Source organism: Poecile atricapillus, chromosome Z, assembly GCF_030490865.1.
Source record: "Poecile atricapillus isolate bPoeAtr1 chromosome Z, bPoeAtr1.hap1, whole genome shotgun sequence".
Lineage (NCBI taxonomy): Eukaryota > Metazoa > Chordata > Aves > Passeriformes > Paridae > Poecile > Poecile atricapillus.
The window spans coordinates 51486070-51504078 of record NC_081289.1 but is presented as its reverse complement, the minus strand read 5'-3'; the positions used below and the strand labels follow the sequence as shown (position 1 = coordinate 51504078).

Here is an 18009-nt window from a genome sequence, read left to right as displayed (position 1 = left end):
TGGAACTGAAGCAGTTTGTCCATCCAAACAATGACACCAAACACTTTATTTACTCTTAGAACTTTATTTACTCTAGAAATAGTAACCCAAGGTTTTAGTCTCGTGTCTTGATAGGATGTGATTTAATAATATTGGTGAAGACCAGCTGTTCTGGGGTTCCCTACAGAGATTTACACAATATCATCAAGCTGTCCAGAACCACTCCGCTTGCAAGACACACCTCAGTAAGGACAGTTCATACTGCTGTATTGCTGTGTGGTCACAAATGCCACATGACAGGCTGTGCACTCTCCCCACTCTACAGACGCCAATTACAGTAAAGCAGCATTGACAGCAGTCAGACCAGCCGACCCTCCACAAGCTGTAGTGGAATTTATCCTAAGACTCTCACATGTGCTGGAAAAACTGTAAGAGCACCTTATTTTTACTCACATTATGCCATGAAATTGTGTATCTTTCTCCTAACAGAATTCCTTCAGAATGCAGAATAGCTCAGAGATCCTGTTTCTACCTTCAATTAGATGAACACACTGATTCAGCTGCTGTCATTATTCTTGCAGGCTTAACATGTTTCACTGACTGCAGTATCTGTGAGAGATTTTTTTTGCTTTCCTCATAAATAGGTAGTTAAGCAGAAGTGAAAGCATGCAATTTGTCCTTAGGTCCTTCCTGGAAAACTGGCCAGAACTACTGCACTTTGTGTTTGCACTGAAAATAATGAGGTACTCACTAATCTTCCCTGTCCCTGCACCCACCGAAATTAAGAATTTGACTGTGTACATTTCAGTTTAATCTACTTGCGCCTTCAAAGTTAAGTGAATAATTCCTTGCCAACAGTTTGCAAGAAGCTGTTACAGGGCCTATGTTACAAGTGTAATAGTGGCCTTGGCATTAGAATTCATGTTCCATTATGCCTCTGGATAAAGGACAAAACAATACAGAAAGAATGTGGAGAATGCTGAGTCATACCTGATGTCAGCATATCTCAGTAAATTGAAGGAAAATCCCCATGGCTGTTGCCATTTCCCATGCTCCCCAACCCTCCCCCTGGCTCTCAGCCACATGAAGATATCCATACAGCTGCTAACTGCCCAAAAAGTATCCTGTCCTGATTTATAACCTTTCCTCTTGAGTAATTTCCAGTACTAAAAGATATCCAGTTGATATTTACACATGTAACTATTCTTGAATAGTATGGTTTACAATTTACTCCTAACATCTTTCACTAGTTGCCACAGCACAGTCCTGCTCATTAGTCACTCACTGTCCCTTCTGCAGAAGGCATATGGCCAATTATCTCTTTAGAATAGATTAGCTGGTAATTTGTTTAACACAGCTATCTCACTGAAGTGACCCCATTCCCCTACCTCAAGTTTGTATTTCACAAGTCTGTCTGACAATTGACACTTGATCTTTGCTGTTAAAGTGAACACCTCATGTGCAAGAAAAAACAACTGTCATTATATACACCCACAGACATATAAACATATAAAAATGTATATGCTTAGACAATTTTATCTCCTTTGACTCCATGAAGAGGACAGGCAGTTGAAAAATTCTTGTTCTCCCCATCTGCATTGTTGCAAACATTTTCTCTTCACTTGAGGACATTCAGCAAGATACCTGCTGAAGGAGGTGTTCTGTTTGTCTTCACAGCTCTCAGGACCTCATCAAAGCAGAGCAAGGTTCCTCCACACACATCTTAGCAATTTGAAAAGCTTTTCCCACTCAGAACATGGAAGATATGAAGGAAACTTCAAAGTTTGTGGAATGAGAAGTGGCATATCACAGGTAAAGACAGGTTTTTTATTAGATAGTGTCTTGCTAGCAGGTCTTGAGTAGTTAGAAAGAACGAGGAAGAAAGGTATAGAGATTCCATCCTCTCAAGTGATGAATTCTTGTCCTGAATGTCTACTGACAGGAAGGATCAAAGACTTCCACTTTCTTCTCCAAAATCAAATGTTAGCCACCCTCCTGATTGTCTATGTTTTGGTGTATGGAGAGGAAAAATAAGACTGATCATGGTCCTTCCTATGCTGGCTCCTAGTGACAGGAGGTAGCAGCTCCAAGCATAGAGAAATCCTCAACAAAGACCTGGCAAGTCCTGAAGCTTGTGCCCTCCATGCAGAATGACTGTTCCCTATTACAGAAATCCAGATGTTCTTGAATATCTCCAGTGAGGGAGATTACACAGCCTCTCTGAGCAATCTGTTCCAGTGCTCAGTCACCTGCACAGTAAAGAAGTTCTTCCTCATATTCAGGCAGAATTTCCTGTGCATCAGTTTCTGCCATTGTCATTTGTCCTATTGCTTGTTTTGACACCCTCCCTTCAGATACTGATAGACAATGATGGGGTCCTCACCCATTTATCTCTTCTCAAGGCTGAACAAGCCCAGCTCCCTCAGCCTTTCCTCTTAAGAAAGGAAGTCCCTCCAGTCCCTTAATCATCTTTGCTGTCCTCCACTGAACCCACTGCAGGAGCTCTGTATCTCTCTTGTACTGAGGAGCACAGAACAGGACACAGGACTCCACATACAGAATGCACCCCAGAATACCACTGGCCTTGACTCCCAGGGCCCACTGCTGGCTCAGGGAGAGGTTGTTTTCCACAGGATCCCCAGGGCCTTCTCCACAGAGCTGCCTTCCACCAGGTCAGCCTCCAGCCAGGGCTGGTGCTTGGGGTTATTCTTCCCCAGGTGCAGGACCCTGCATTTGCCTTTGTTGAATTTCAGTTGGTTCACCTCTGCCCATCTCTTCAACCTGTCAAAATCCTTCTGAAGGGCTGCACAGCACTCTGGCGTGTAGGCCACTTCTCCCAGCTTTGCGTCATCAGTCAAATGACTGAGAAGGCACTTTGCCTCTTCATCCAAGTCTATGATGTTCTGATTCCTTCTGTTATGTTTTCTTGCTATTAATGCAGCTGTAAGTAATTGCAACTGCTTTGAACTACACCTCAGTGCTTCCCTGCCAGCTGTATTATCAGAAAATCTTAAAGCAAACTTAAGGCTCACCCTGCCTTCCACATACTGTATCTGTGCAGAGAAGCCACATGCTGAAAAAGATAATTTCCAAACCTAAGACTCTTGTTTTCAGAAGTTTTTTTAACACCTTAGCAAGTCACATCAGAGACAGTTACCACTCTCTGGTATATATGCAACCAAGATAAATCAGAACCTTCTCTCCTGTTTTTAGCGACTTCTTACTCCTGTCCCATAGTTCCCTCTAGTGGGGAACATTCCCAAAGAGCAAAATGTAACTGAGTAGGAATTTCGTACATCGAGCCTGACCCATTGGACATGTGTGAGGGCTGTTTTGCACCTTCTGCTGCTGTTACACTTGGGTAGAAGCATGATTCTGAGGGCAATTTTAAAAACAAAAGCTATTAATACACTAAGATAAACCAGACCATTGCTAACCATTCAACTATCATTGTAGACTACATCTCTCATTTTATCCATTTTGTGTCCAGCTCACAACACTGAGGCTACCACAACTTCTAAATTTAGAAATAAATTTTACTGAAGGCTTGGTTTACCACCATTTCTATACTAGCTTCAATTTAAAGTTCTGCACCTGTAAAACCTACCCACACACTGTGTGAAGATTTACAGCACAAATGTCATAAAACTGTATGTGCCACCTCAGAAGAGATATACTCCAAGCATAGAGAAGAAGTGTGTAGCAGCTCCTTGTAAAGACCTGGTACTAGATAGGTACACTTGGGTTTTTTGTGTACTTTACAATCTGACTCCCCAGAGGAAGAATTGAGGCTCTTTTGAATGGAAATACAAAACGAAATTACAAGTTGTCTTCTTCAGGAACAGCGTTTTCCCGTATCAGGCCAAGAGCTGCACGATGTGCTGAAGCTCCTGGGCTGTCCCCAGGAGAGGGCAGTGTCAGCCTTGCACAGCCCGCAGCAGAACCACGCCCGGCACACGCGGCTGCTACTGCCCGGCTTGCTGGGCTGCAGCTGCCTCGTATGGAGGTCACAGTCTTCACAACACCCTTACGGAGCTTTGGGTTCGTAGCTAAAACAGCTTTCACAGGACTTGCTGTTACTGGGCAGTACTAGCACAAAGTCAAGGCTTTCCCGTTTTTGAACTCTGCTGCCACTCCAGCAAGTACAGAAGCTGGGAAGGGGCACAGTTGACTCAAATTGGTCAGTGGGGGTTAAACGCTATATAATGTCATGTTAACCAATAAAACAGAAATAGAGGATGAAGAAATCAGGGTTTCTGACTTCTTAAGTAGTTACTAGCTGGGCATCAGTGTGCTGGTGCTGATTCCCTTTGCATCACTTACCCACCACCTCACCTATTAAGCTATTTAAACCGATGAATTGCCTCACTTTTGTTTCTCCTTTTTTGTGTCCCACACCCTGCTGTCTGGGACAGGGAGTGAGCAGCAATGTTGGTGTTTGCTGACCAGGATCAAGCCCTACCCATAATAATTCTCCCAATGTGTAACTATTTCTCTAGTTACAATTCTTATTTCAAGTCTTGTCTTTTATGGATGAGTAGCAATGAAATAAACTTGAATTGATTTTGATTATTCATGTTATAAAGACAATATACTGTCCACTTCTGCTACAGTTTGTTCCTATTTCAAAGCGAGTTTCAGATTTAAAGGCTAACAACTAAATAAACAGATATTTGGGATGCATCACTTTCCTTTTACGTGGTGGACTACCAAAAGATATGCATCACGCAAAGCATATTAATATATTTTTTTCCTTTGAAACTATTTACACAGAACTGAATTAATACTTCAGTTTCACACTCTTACTGCCCCTAGTAGCAGCTATTTTCCAACCCATTCTTGAATTCTTTCAAATTGCTAACTTTTTGACTGTTTCAGAGGTATACACCACATTTGTCTGACACTTATATGAAGCTTCTCAGACTACTTCCAGCCACCTTACTTATCTGGTATATCCTATATGGACTCAATTTCCAAATTAAATCTTAGCTAAATGTTTTTACATCTTTTTTATTACTTGCTCTTTAATCCAGTGCTGTCTACAAACTCTTACTTTCTAGGAGAAAGTGTTCTGATGACCTATGTATTCAGGACAGGGCACAATGAGCCCCTAACCACAGGAAGATACAGAATATGAAATATGGATTAAAAAAATACAGGCAGAAAACCCCAATACCCACACAGAAGTAGACACCTTTTACAGACAAAGCAGACAACTTTGCAATCACACTATGATGTGACTAAACCACTTCAGCCATTTTATTTCTTTTTATTCCAAATTATTTTATGTTAAAGAATACTCTAGCAGTTACAATGTGTAACACTGGCAATTAAAGTAAAAAAAAAAAAAGAAAAAGAGAGAAAGTTAAATGGATTAAATGGACCTTTTCCTCCTTCACTTGTAATTTCTCCATCTGGCACCGTGACTATGAACAAAAGAGCTTTTAAGCAGAAAGTAATACCATTTCTCATCTAACCATGGATAAACACTATTGACACTTGCACTTTTTAAAATTCTCTTTTATTGCATTACTTACATTTATTCTGTTTTATTTTACTTTCACTTCTACACACGACCCCTCATATTGAAGAAGTCTTTCCATAAATTATTTTTTATCTTCAGATGATCACGTTTACTTACTAGTGCGTTACCATTTCTTGATCCATGTCGTTATTCTAAAGTTGTTTCAATAGCTACATATTACAGATAAGAATATAGATTTATGTAGAATTATTATGATTATGTATATTTATATTGAATTATTGTGATTATGTATCAACTTATAACAAGCTTTTGCTGTGTTTTATTTTTGTTTGCCCGATTATTTTCTAAACATTCTCATCTGCAGTCAAATGTTTGGGCAACAAGTAAAATCTTCTAGGCCTTATCAGCACCTGATGCCACTATGGCTGGGATACAAAGGCTACCTTATAAAACAGAACAAAATAAAATTCTACTGCAAATGCAATTTTCACTGTAGCTAGTTAGCATTGGTTAAATGCAAGAATTTTCACTGACAGCATGCACTAGTGCTACTATTTTTCTGTTCTTTTCCCTTTGAGAGGGACCTTTTTTCTAAAAAATCAGAATTACTAAGCTACATCTTAGAACACACCCTAATTAATCACCAGTATTATGAATGAACTGGGCCAATGATACATAAACACATTAATATACATATATACATCTTGTTTCAGTAAAACAAGAAAGGTTTTAATGTAATACAAAGTTTCTGCATCAGTAATGACATACTATTTGCTGCTATCATCAACTCTCTGATTTAGGAACAGTACACCATCCAAAGCTCAGTATTATTCAACCTAACTGAATTTGTTTGACACACACACAAGTGACACCTCTTCCCCATGTAAGTAAGCTGTAGGTGTATTCAAAGTTTCAAATATTTTCAAAATAATTTTACCTAGCATCTCAGATCAAAGCTTACATATTTGGTCAGGAGTTGAAAAATCATTTTATTACAGAGAAAACACACTTCTTCCCTGTCATGTCTCTTACTGCATTACAATTTTTACATATTTCTACATTTTTTTTGTTTAGTCAGCTAAAGCAAATGCTGCAGTAGAAGTACTACCATTCACTTCAGGGCAGATGAAATGTATATTCACAGGTGATTAGATACTACACTGTAATGCAGCTGAAAAGTTCTGGCCCTGAACCGTGTCAGCTTTTTAAAAACATCATAGTTTAACTGAGAGAGAGAACAAAAAAGGTTACTTAATTATTTATTACATTTGCATACATACATCAACGTCTGCAGTGCTGAGTCACAGCTTAGGATACATTTGGTGCCACTTACCTCCAGTAATGAAGCTCAAATCCTTCACACTTTTCCTTGCATTTTAAGCAGGGGGCACCAAATCCTTCCTCATGGCCCAAGCCCATCTGTGTACAGAGAAAGATGACTACAGTCAGCTTCAAGAATTATGCTGCATGAATGATCCTACTGATGCCTTTATAATCTGCAATCAACAGCTAAAACAAAAGATTAAGCATTTGACTAAGATGATATAAGGACAGCATTTTGGGGTCCACTCACCTTCCTATTGTATCTATATAAGCAGCAGTGTCCACACAAGCCTGTACACAGAGTTGAGCTAAGCAGGCAGAGATAGCCTTGATAAGGCTGTGAAATGAGATCAAGAGAGGCCAGAAGACCTCAAGTCAAAGGCCATTTAATCCAGCTGTCTGGACAAAGTGATTCACAGTATATGGCTTGGCAAAATACAAGAGATCAAGAAATAAACAGACCCCACATTTATATGCACTAACCTGGAATAAAGAAAACAATCAAGTTTGTCTAATATTTCCAAGTATATTTGAGGCTACTCTGATAATGACTGAGAGTAGCATATACCCTTTATAATTACATTTCAGCTGGCCTCATACCAGCTTACTTTCTGAGGGGAAAGAGAAAGAGCACAGTTAGCAAAATCAATGACCAGAAGCATTATGCAAAGGGTTTCAAAAGGATGGATGACCAATTCACAATGCAGAGGAAATATCAGAGAATACAGAAAGCAGTGCAGAGTAAAGGTATTCACACAATGTATCAGCACATCAGCAAGTTTAACCTAGTAACAGCCACTTGAAATTTGAGGTGAAAAACAAATATGAAGTATGACAACTTACACATTCATATAACACAGTAAAATAAAAATGTCTCACTCCAGCACTTTAAACCTTTGAGGAACATGGCTCTCAAAGCAGACAGATGAAGGACCATGGAAATGTGTCCACAGCTGGGTATGCAGGCCCATGACCAACATGCAGAGAGGAACGCATCCCCACACCCTGATGCAGGAGGGGCACTTAAAACTACCTGCAGGTAGAAACAACTCACCTGCAGTTGAGCTTTTACTGACAAGTTCTGCTACTAAGTTTAGTTCTGGCAACAACAACACAATGCCAAAGTTAATTAGATGTAGTGATACATTTTTATTATTAAGTTTGCCATTTACTGAGAGAAATCATACTACTATTGTTGTATGTACAAGTATATAAATCAGGTCAACTTTTAACTTGTTTCTGTCCAAAATAAAGAACAGATTATTCACAAACCACTTGTTTAATACAAATCACACAGAAAAATGCAGGGAACACCATGTTTTCAGCTACTTTATAATTTAAAGGATCATTGCCTCAACAGTCATCACACATCCCTGAGGAAACCTTCCCTGAAGACAGTAATGATCTATTTAGAGAAAAGACGTATGCTAGCAGCTATTAAACTACTACAGGGATGGACAGGACACAACATTATTCCTTCCATATCTGGAAGATGAAACACAAGCTGGCTGTGATCATGGTGACATCTTCATCAACCTAAGGGCTCAAGAAGTTCACGTTATAGGTGCCAACCTAAAGTCTATCAGTAGATACGTAAAATAAGCATAAATTTAAAGATCAGGTTCTTCATCAGCTATATTTCTGATAAGCTAACTGGTTAATAAAAGTTCTTCTTCACCGAAGATGGGCATTTGTAGGAGTCTTCCAGACATCTCCCATATGTACACACCCACACCAACATACACCCCCACACCACGAACCACAAGAAAACTGAGCACTCTTCCCAGTTGACACCCCAAGAGACCAAGATGTTCAAGATGTTGGCCAGGATGTTTTCTAAAGGGAAAAAGGAAGGCTAAAGCAACATAAACCAACTTTTTTTTTTTTTTTTTTTTTTTTTTGGGGGGCGGGGTGGGGAGGAGGGAAAGACAGGTTGTTTTTTATTTGGTGTTGCTTGTCCTGTTTTTAAAGTCATCCTCTCCCAAAAGTTGTTAAAATATGATTGCACTGCCCTAATAAACAAACTAAATTCCCACAAAATCCTGATCTCCCCCCTCCCCCCAAACAAAGATAACATTAACCCATTCTGTCTTGCTGCTACTTCGGTAGCAGCTGGCATTGCTTCTTTATGCTCAGGTTCTCCCTTCCTTCAAAAAGTGGAATGAAAAGAAGAAAAGGAAATAACGATAAACTCATTAGTATTGTCATTAGAAGACATAGAAACATAGGAGTACTTGTTTAGAGAGTACTCTTTTATACTACAGAGAAATAAGCTTGACATTTCAAGAATTTCCAAAACAGAATCTGAAATTCAAGTAAGAAATATTTTTAAAAAATTGCAAAAACCATTTTAACTATCATTTCCAAGCCTCCTAACACTTAAGGGTTTTTTTTAAGCTAAAAAAAAAACCTCTTCAGAAACAAATTAATGAGAGGAAATATGTGCTATCTAAATGCTCCACCCAGAACATACTCTCCCTCCAGGGATGACAACCAGCCAGTCTACTTGTACTTTCACAGCCAGCAGTCTTAGTGCAGACTTCTTCAGAAATACAGCATTCTACATTCCCTCCCAAGAAATAAAGAGCACATCATTATGCAAATGCTTGTGCAGCTCAAGACTAATAAGTTGAATTAGAAAATCAGAGAGATTTGTTTTGAAACAGGTTTTTCAGTTTTCTGTGAAACAGAAAGAAGGGAATTACCTTTCTATACATAATGTCTGGGCATCTTATAGAAAAGGTTTAGGCTCAAGACTGAAAGGCACACAAAAAAACCAAAATAGATGTGATTCTAGATACACACACAGCCTCAGCCTTTGTTCTGACAGAGAATCTACATGGCTGCTTGCCAAAAATTAAGACATAAAATAGCCAAACTCAAAAGCACTGCAGGCTATTGCTATCCAGAAGTCAGGGCATTACACATATTTCTCCAGAGTCCTGTAACAGGACATCCTTCAAATATAAGAAAGCATCAGCCTCAGAAATTACTTTCTTCTTCAGCAGCCAATTCAGCTGTAGTTTAGGAAATTCATAAAGTCTAAAACTGCAGTGTAGTCCTTCTTTACTGCTAGCCATATCTGTCCCCATGTCTTCTGCAGAAGATGGCCAGCTCCAAGCAGAAGCACCCAGAGATACAGAGCAGGCTGAGCACTGGAGAGGTAATGTGTGCCTAAGAACAGCAAGGAACCCATTTTCCCCATAAATGGCGTTATGGGAGAAATGGTACAGATAGGACAGCAGAAATACTGCCAGAAGAATGTTCCTGTCTGTCTACCACCATTAATTTTCATTTTACAACAAAAGCTAACTAAACCCATCTGGTATTACCAAAATACCCAGTACTGATTTAAATTGCCTGAGTTCAGAAAGTGATATAACTGACTGACATCATCTGTTGCATGCTGCTTTCAAGATTACACAGTACCCAAGGGCAAAAAGCTTTAAGTGGTTATAGCCAAGCGATAATTAATGAAAGATTTCCCCATTTCAATTCACACTGGAATCTAGTGACAAAAGCTGGCTGACTTTACAGTGAGGAGTCATGTATAGACACCATCATCTTAAAAACCCAAATGGTCATATTCAAGTGTCTAAGAGTTTGTTCAGAAGTGTAAGAGAAAGAGCAGTTCCTATGAAATAGTTCAAATCTGGCTTATCAGAAGGATTTACTCTTAAGTTTATTGAACATTTCTTATTTCCTCAGTGCTACCAGGAGACCAGAATTAACTCGGGCCTCAGCTTCTTTTCCTTCCTCATCCCAAGAGGACTCCTGTACCACCAGACAGGTAAACTTCACCCTGCCACAGGCAGTAAGACACAGTACTGAGCCTCTGCAAAAGATCAAAAACCTATCCAAATGTTACAGATCCCTCTGGAATTTGAAAGTATGTGGCTATACAGTGAGAATATTGTCATTAAGGGACTGCAACAATTATCAGTGAGCCTCAGATTAAAACTAAATCCTCTTCACTATCCATTTTGCAGATCTCTCTCCTATGCTCTTCAGTGCTCCAAGCACAGAATTGAAGTGATCCATGCTAAAGCTATTCTTGGATTTACCATAAAATTCTAGGAATGTTCTGGTTTGAATATTAGTTAACTACTGATCTATTTGGATGTTTGAGTGGGAAAGCACTTGCAGAGCAGAGCAGATTTCTAGTAGATCTTAATGTGATGGCACTTTTAAAGAAGGGAAGGTAAACCAGGAAGGACAAACCAAAAAAACCCAAAAAACCATGAGAAATCTCATTGCTGTGCATGCTCTATTGCTGAGACCTGATCTTGTCTCACTATATTCTGTACCATCAGAAGTCCTCTTTAGCAGGGAAACACAACAAATAGAAAATTAAAATAGGTTACAGCATTTAAACTTTAAAAACAGAAGAAGAATGATACTTCTTTTGATTTCAGAATGAAAAAAAGAACAAACCACTCCAAAAGACATATGAATATCTGGACAATGCTCTTATAAACTTTGACATACACTGTATGAGAAGGAAAAAAAAAATCAGATCTGTAAGAAAGAGCAGTATCCCACGAACCACTTTATATTTGTTTTTAACATGTCTATTAAAATTGATGGCAAATGTGACCTTGGTTTTTTTTAATATGCATCTTGATCTGGGGAAAAGTTGACTGGAATTAAGAATTAAGGTTGACTGGAATTAAGAAATCTGGATACAGAAGTCCATTTTGCACAAAAAAAAAGGATGCCAAAAAGTGGTTGCATCCAAGAAAATACTTAGGCAGGACAGGCAGAGGGATAAATCAAGTAGCTGCAGTAGGCTGACCATACAAGTCTCAGGAATTTATTTTATTGTGATATCTTCTAGCAAATATCAAATAGCTCAGAAATTAAATATTTAAGACACTGCTACATAGTGTACCTTCAAAAGACTAACAGCTATTAAAGATAGCTCAGCTGGATAGAAAACAAGTGCTGTTTTTCACAAAGTCCAGCATTACACTAGCTAAGTTTGAATGCACCTGACACACACTATAACAATATCTGTAAATCTCCAATACAACACTATCCATCCTCCAGTACTGCAGAGGCATTTTCACAATACTCCATGTATTTTGTTTTGACATCAGCACTCTTACCCAGTTGTGTCTGCTAACATTAGGACCTAGGATTTGAGAAACAGACCTCCACACCTACACATTCATTTTTAGCCATGCAGGAAAGTGCATGCTTTTTTCTGCTTTTAAAAGCTGTAGCTAGACAACCTCAGACTGAAAACAAAGCACAAGTAAAGAGTTAGGCAGTCTTTAAAAACAACCAAAAATCCCCCAACAAAACCAGAAACACACACACAGCAGTACTGGAGTACAGTTAGGTCTGGTGCATTCTGGAAAAGTCACAACAGAAGCCTCCTTACTCCCCTGACCTGTTCATTTGACCAAGTTTAGGACAGCAGCTAACAGGTGTGACATGCTTTCATCTTAACAGCCCTGCTCTTCCTGAAGGTCTCCAGGACCTAAAAGAACCACACCAACTTTGATCATCAGCAACAGCTACATATTAGGGGGGTTTGTACACATACACTCCTATAAAAAAACATGCATATATATAAATATATATATATATACACAACCCATACACATAAGAATTAGTTATATATAAATGAAACACGTATGTCTATTTAGATTATAAAATACAATTTTAAAATACACTACATTATAGATATTTAAATCTACACCCTTATAACTGAAAAACTTTGTATCTGCCAGGAAGAAGCTAGTAATTGGCATGACATGTTCAGTATATTTTCTTTAAGTAAAAAAGGTCATTTTAAGCAACTTTTACCAATAAAATTTCACTAACAATTGCTACTCACCATTACTATTAATTACTTAGTGGAAAACAGAAACATTTCTTTCTTTTTTTACAGGAACAACTGCAGAAGCAGATCTGTGTTTTATGACAGAACACTGTAACTCAAACTAAGTTAATTTTCCTTCTTGCTGTAAAATACTTAGCTAATAATTATACCCTATCCAAGAAAGTTTCATCTGATATTAAAAAGTCATGGAGTCCTGAATTTAAAGAGTTTCTTGACTTGTTATTCAGGCATTTCATGATATTTTATTGTCAGACACGTGGGGAATACTTTTACCATAGGGAAAAAAACCCCAAAACAGTCAAAATGTTTATTTTGACTGTTTAAATTGTTAAATTTAGCCTTGCCATATTTGCCAAGCTTCTATCCAGGGATGCCAGACAAAAAATAACTAAAGGTGTGGATTCAGACAGATGTTCCAAAACACTATTCACATGGTTTGTTGTTTTTTTTTTTTTTTTAAACTTTGATGGGAGAAAAAACCCTCAAACCCCTTAGCATATGCAGGAAGCAGTTACTTAGTTTTCTTGTGAACAAGCCTGAAGTAGTTCCTCTCATGCCTACAAATATGTTTTCATTCTTCCACTTGCAGGCAAAACTCACCCCTGAATAAAAGTACATTTCCTTGATCTTACTATATGCATGAAACAGCAAAAAAGATCTGCTATAATGGGTTTCCATAGCAGTAACACCAAAACAAACAGTGACCTCAACAGGAAGTGCAGCCCAGCAGACATTAAATCATGCTTTGCAAAACACAGAAAAGTTGACTTTGCTCCTATACATACTTTATTCACCGTTCATTTATCAAAGATCAACGGTTGTTGATTTGGTTTCTTCTGTTAGTTGGAAAACCAAACACTGAGTGATTTAGACATTGCTAAGTCTCACACCATTGAAAAACAACCACACACAAATTCCACATTAGAGAAGTTGCACCCCTTTCCCCCAAACTGCCCTGACCCTTCTCCACCGCAGGCAAAGTTCTTTTTATAAAGCAAGTATTATACTGTGAAAGTTTATATAGAACAGACTCACTGCCAGATTATTTTCTCTAGTGAAGCATGAGACCATGCTGCCAGCAGAACTGAAAAGCAGGACCATGACCTACTGATTCATTTTACCAAGTTCACAGAGGTGGCAGACAGGGCAGGAATCCAGGCTGTTGAAACAAAGTTCTGCTACAGTATTCAACACAAAGCATTAAATCTTCATTTTCCTCATAGCCTCAAAGAAAGGTTTGAGAACACAGCATATATTGTATTTGGGAGAAACTGTGGTCTGTTTTTTTCACAAGTACTTCTCAAGCTGGAGCTACTGTTTTTACCCTTCAGCTCTGTTGTGCAATCGTTTAATACAAACACCACCTTCATGACCCTCAAATGCAAGAGCAAATCCAATTCCTCCTGAGAAAAAGAAAATTGTACAGTTTTCCCTAAACTCCCCATCCTCTTGAAAGGAAAATTGTAACAGACCAGGAAAGTCTCAGTATTCACATGCAGCCAAAAAGACACTATTCACTGCCTAGATGTTTGCCAGCTAATTAATAGCTTTAAAAAACATGATGAACTGACTAAAAAATTTACACGTTATTCCACACATTTGCATATGCTCTGCATGTTTGTTGCTCAGTATAGAAAGTGCTGAAATTTGTTTCTGGCAGGCTGTGGTTGTCCAGAGCCCAAGATTCACAGCAAGTGAGACATCTGGCTACAGGGCAGTACTGATTCCTTTGGCCACTTGTTAAGACAGCAAGATGAGTTTTAAAACACATGAAAGAAACCAAACAATAGCTAAATTAAAAGTCTGAACCAAAGCAATTGTGCCCTTAAGATTCCTTAAGAAGGGTATGTTAAACAGGACTGTTGCTTTTCTGTCACGGGCAGCAAATATGTAAGGTATCCACTGCCAAAAGGATGAAAAGTTAGCAATTGTGGTAGATGGGGCAGTAGTTCTTCCTGCTGAAGTACATTGTTGGAGCCCTAGTGGTCTTGCAGTGGAGGGAAGCAATTCCAGTCAGACAGACTGTGCTACAACTGTTACATTTGGAGAAAGAAAACCCACCAAACCTGATATGAACACTGAAAACAGACTCTCTCTGAGTGCTTTTTTTCTTCATACAAACCTAGGCATATAGATAAAAATGTACATAGCAGCTTTCCAAAGAGACAATACAGAAGCTCAAAACTGAAGAATAGACTCATGGATTACTGACACTTAGAGAAATCTTAGGAATGTCAACTTTGGAAACTTCATCTATCAAATTTTCCAGAAATAGAAAACATCCCAATATATTACCCAGTACAGTTATAAATTAGCAGCTGTAGGTAGGGGAAGAAGCTTTTCTACACCACCAGCTGAGTGTCTGAGCCTCCACATGGCATGCTGCTCCAACAGGCATTCATTTCCTTCTGCTCTGCTGAACACCAGGGCTACACAACAGCCAACATCTAAACTCAGAGTTCAAAAATGCAATGGAATTACTGATCTGGGGACAACATGACAATTCCTGCTTTCTTCTGCCCAGTGTTCTAAGAACTTCCTGCCCAACAGGCAGGATATCCACTTACCAGTCTGTAATGTTTACCAGGTTATTCCCCAGGCAATAAATACGTACAAGTCACTACAAAATAAATAGTTACATAAAGTACAAAGTACATTTTGTAAGGGAACTCAAACTATTTTCACTTCAGGCTGCAAGACAAAGATAGGTGAGAACTACAGCATGTGGTTGAGCAACCCATTGCTGCTGGTGGACTAAAAATCTGACACAGGCATCTCCACCTCAGGACAAGTTTTTTCTAAAAGCCAAGTAGTTCACTGGTTTTAATAACTTTGATTTGAAACTTCTCAGTATTTTCTTCCACCCTTCAACAAAGAAGGAAGTTGGAAAAAAAGACAGAAGCAAAAAGAAAATAAACAGGTTGAGAATTGGAATTAAAGGACAGAAAAGGAAGACACACAGTTACTCCAGAGTTGACATGAACTGTTACTCTGTTCAGCGTACAAAATCAAAGAAGTTTTGATTAAATAAATCTCGATAGTCAAAAAAGAATTTTGTACCAAACTCGCTGGTACCTAGCAAAGCTTCCCAGTTCTCCCTGTAGGGACATTCACATTTCTCTTGGAAAATAAGCTTCACCGGAATTACAGACAGAAAGAAGATGAGCAGAAAATGTGAGCAGGGGAGAGGGAACAGCACAATAACAGAAATAGTTTTCTGAATATACATATAGTAGGAACAGAGAATATTTGAAGTTTTTCAAATCACTGACATCTTTGCATATTAACAATAAAGCAGATCAGAATAGAAATATTACTTTCACTAAATGGAGCTTTGCTGGTTTCTTTTGTGGCAGTAGCTTCTGTGTCTATCTAAGCAGATTCAGAAAAGTCTTCAGGAATCTTCAAAGTTGATGAAGAAAAGTAAAAGATGATCAAAGAAAAATACGACAAAAATAGTGAAATAAATTTAAAACACACACAACTACCCAATAACTACAGTTCAATTTAAAGCAGACGTTCTGCAACTGCAAGGTCACTCAAACCAAGACTCCATTAACTGCAGAATTTTATCAGTCATTTTACACCCCATATTTATTTTCTCTTTAGATGAATAAAATCTGAATTAGAATGTGTTATCTTCCACAAAAATGCATCTCACCTCCTGGAGTTCAAAAACTTCCAGCGAACAAGCTCTGTGATGCCATCAAGTTTTAAATTGTGCTTAGAAAACATAAGCAAATGTACTTAAGAAGCTTATTTTCATTGTATCAGAGTCATACAAGGGGAATGACCCTGTGCATACAACTAGTTTCTAAACACAGCGACAGTACTTAGCTACTCTATATGCTGATGGCCTAATGACCGGGGGTTGAGATAGGCAGCTCCTCCAAAGCAGGATCCTCACCCAAGTGACATTATCACATGGTGACATCACTTGAAGCAAGCTGCACCTCAAGGCATTGCTAGGATTCAGCCTCAACAGGTAGTCTTCCTCACCACACACACAACTACTCAGATTGTAGTCTGCAAGCTGGAAAAGCACACAGGTACATCAAAGTGTATATGTGTATTTTAAAACAAGTTGCTACCTTTAAATAAAATAATTCAGGAGTAAACCCCATACACATTATTACAACGTGCATTTCAAAAGACTACTTTTCAGGTATCAGTGAAGGTTGTTATGTATAGATTTAACCCATATTCACATAAAAAGCTCATTTTCCCCTTATCAAATAGTATCAAAAGTGATACAAATAAGCTTTTACTTTTAAAAAAGGTCAGTGCTTTAGCACTATAATTTGTGAAAGAACTAGAAGCAAAGATTTACGTGAGCCTCCTACCTGAAGCCAGTTTTAAATAGTGAGTTTTTGAAAGAGACTGAATACAATTGGATTACCTATTGCTTTCTTTTACTTACCTTTTGTTTTTTGACAGTTTGACACAACTAAGTAGTCAATATACCTTTAAAAAGAATGCAAATTCAAGCTCAGGCTTCTCGCTCAAGGGGGTAATCCATAAGAACGCTGATAACACAGCTCTAAGGAGTCAGTCACATCATAGGTCTGAAATCAATCACTAACATAACCACAAACAGCGACTTGGCTGTTTGTAATTTAAGTTTCATACCAACATACACAGCGCACGTACATAGAAACAACTATCAGATCCCAGGCTTTTCCTAGGAGGGACCGAACACATGTTTTACTTGCATGACAGTATGTCCCCACCTGGGGCACCAGCTGCGGCGACTAGCTACGGTGCGGGAGCAGCGAGGCAGCCCAGCTCCGGGGTACCCGGCAGACAGCTCTCCTGCCTCCCACCTCTGCCACGGGGCCCGGGCGGGAAGCGCGGGGCGCCGGCAAGAGCTGATCCCGGCACCCGGGGGACCCCAGGGCAGTCCCCGCGGGGGCTGCAGCGACGAGACGGGTGCGCCGATCCCCAGAGAGCGGACACCGGCGTGCGCGGCAGACAACGCGGAGAGCAGCCCTCCTTACCTTCTTCACTTTATTCTCCAGGTTCATGGCGGGGCGGGTCCGGCTGTGAGGCAGCTCCCACGGAGGAGTCACGGCTCGCGCGCTCCGCGACGCTCAAACTTCCGCTGCCCTGCGGCAGTGGCTGCAGCCGAACAAAGGCCGCGCGGCAGCCAATCCCCGCCAGCCGCTGTCGGCCCGACAGCCAATCCCCGCCAGCCGCTGCCGGCCCGCAGCCAATCCCCGCCACCCCACCCCGCCCCGCCCCGCCCCGCCCTGAGTCAGCCCCGGCGGGGCAGGAGGTCGCGGGGACGGGGGGGATGGTGTGGCCTCTCGCCTGCAGGTACAGACGCCTGCAAATGCGGAGCCTCCCGAAGCCTGAGAAAAGGGAAAATCTC

The 18009-nt window shown here is 39.7% G+C and overlaps 1 protein-coding gene across 2 annotated transcripts in view; it reads right to left on the bottom strand.

Moving 5' to 3' along the window:
• Positions 1 to 17738, bottom strand: part of LOC131573770 (testin-like) — a 44655-nt gene extending 26917 nt beyond the window's left edge. For both annotated transcript variants that reach the window (XM_058828002.1, XM_058828001.1), the window contains exons 1-2: positions 17636 to 17738; positions 6798 to 6883 (exon numbers count right to left, since the gene is read on the bottom strand). In XM_058828002.1, coding sequence (XP_058683985.1) covers positions 6798 to 6883; positions 17636 to 17662 — 113 coding nt within the window. In that variant the 5' untranslated portion in view covers positions 17663 to 17738. The remainder of the gene's footprint in view (positions 1 to 6797; positions 6884 to 17635) is intronic.
• Between the last annotated feature and the right edge of the window lie 271 nt (positions 17739 to 18009).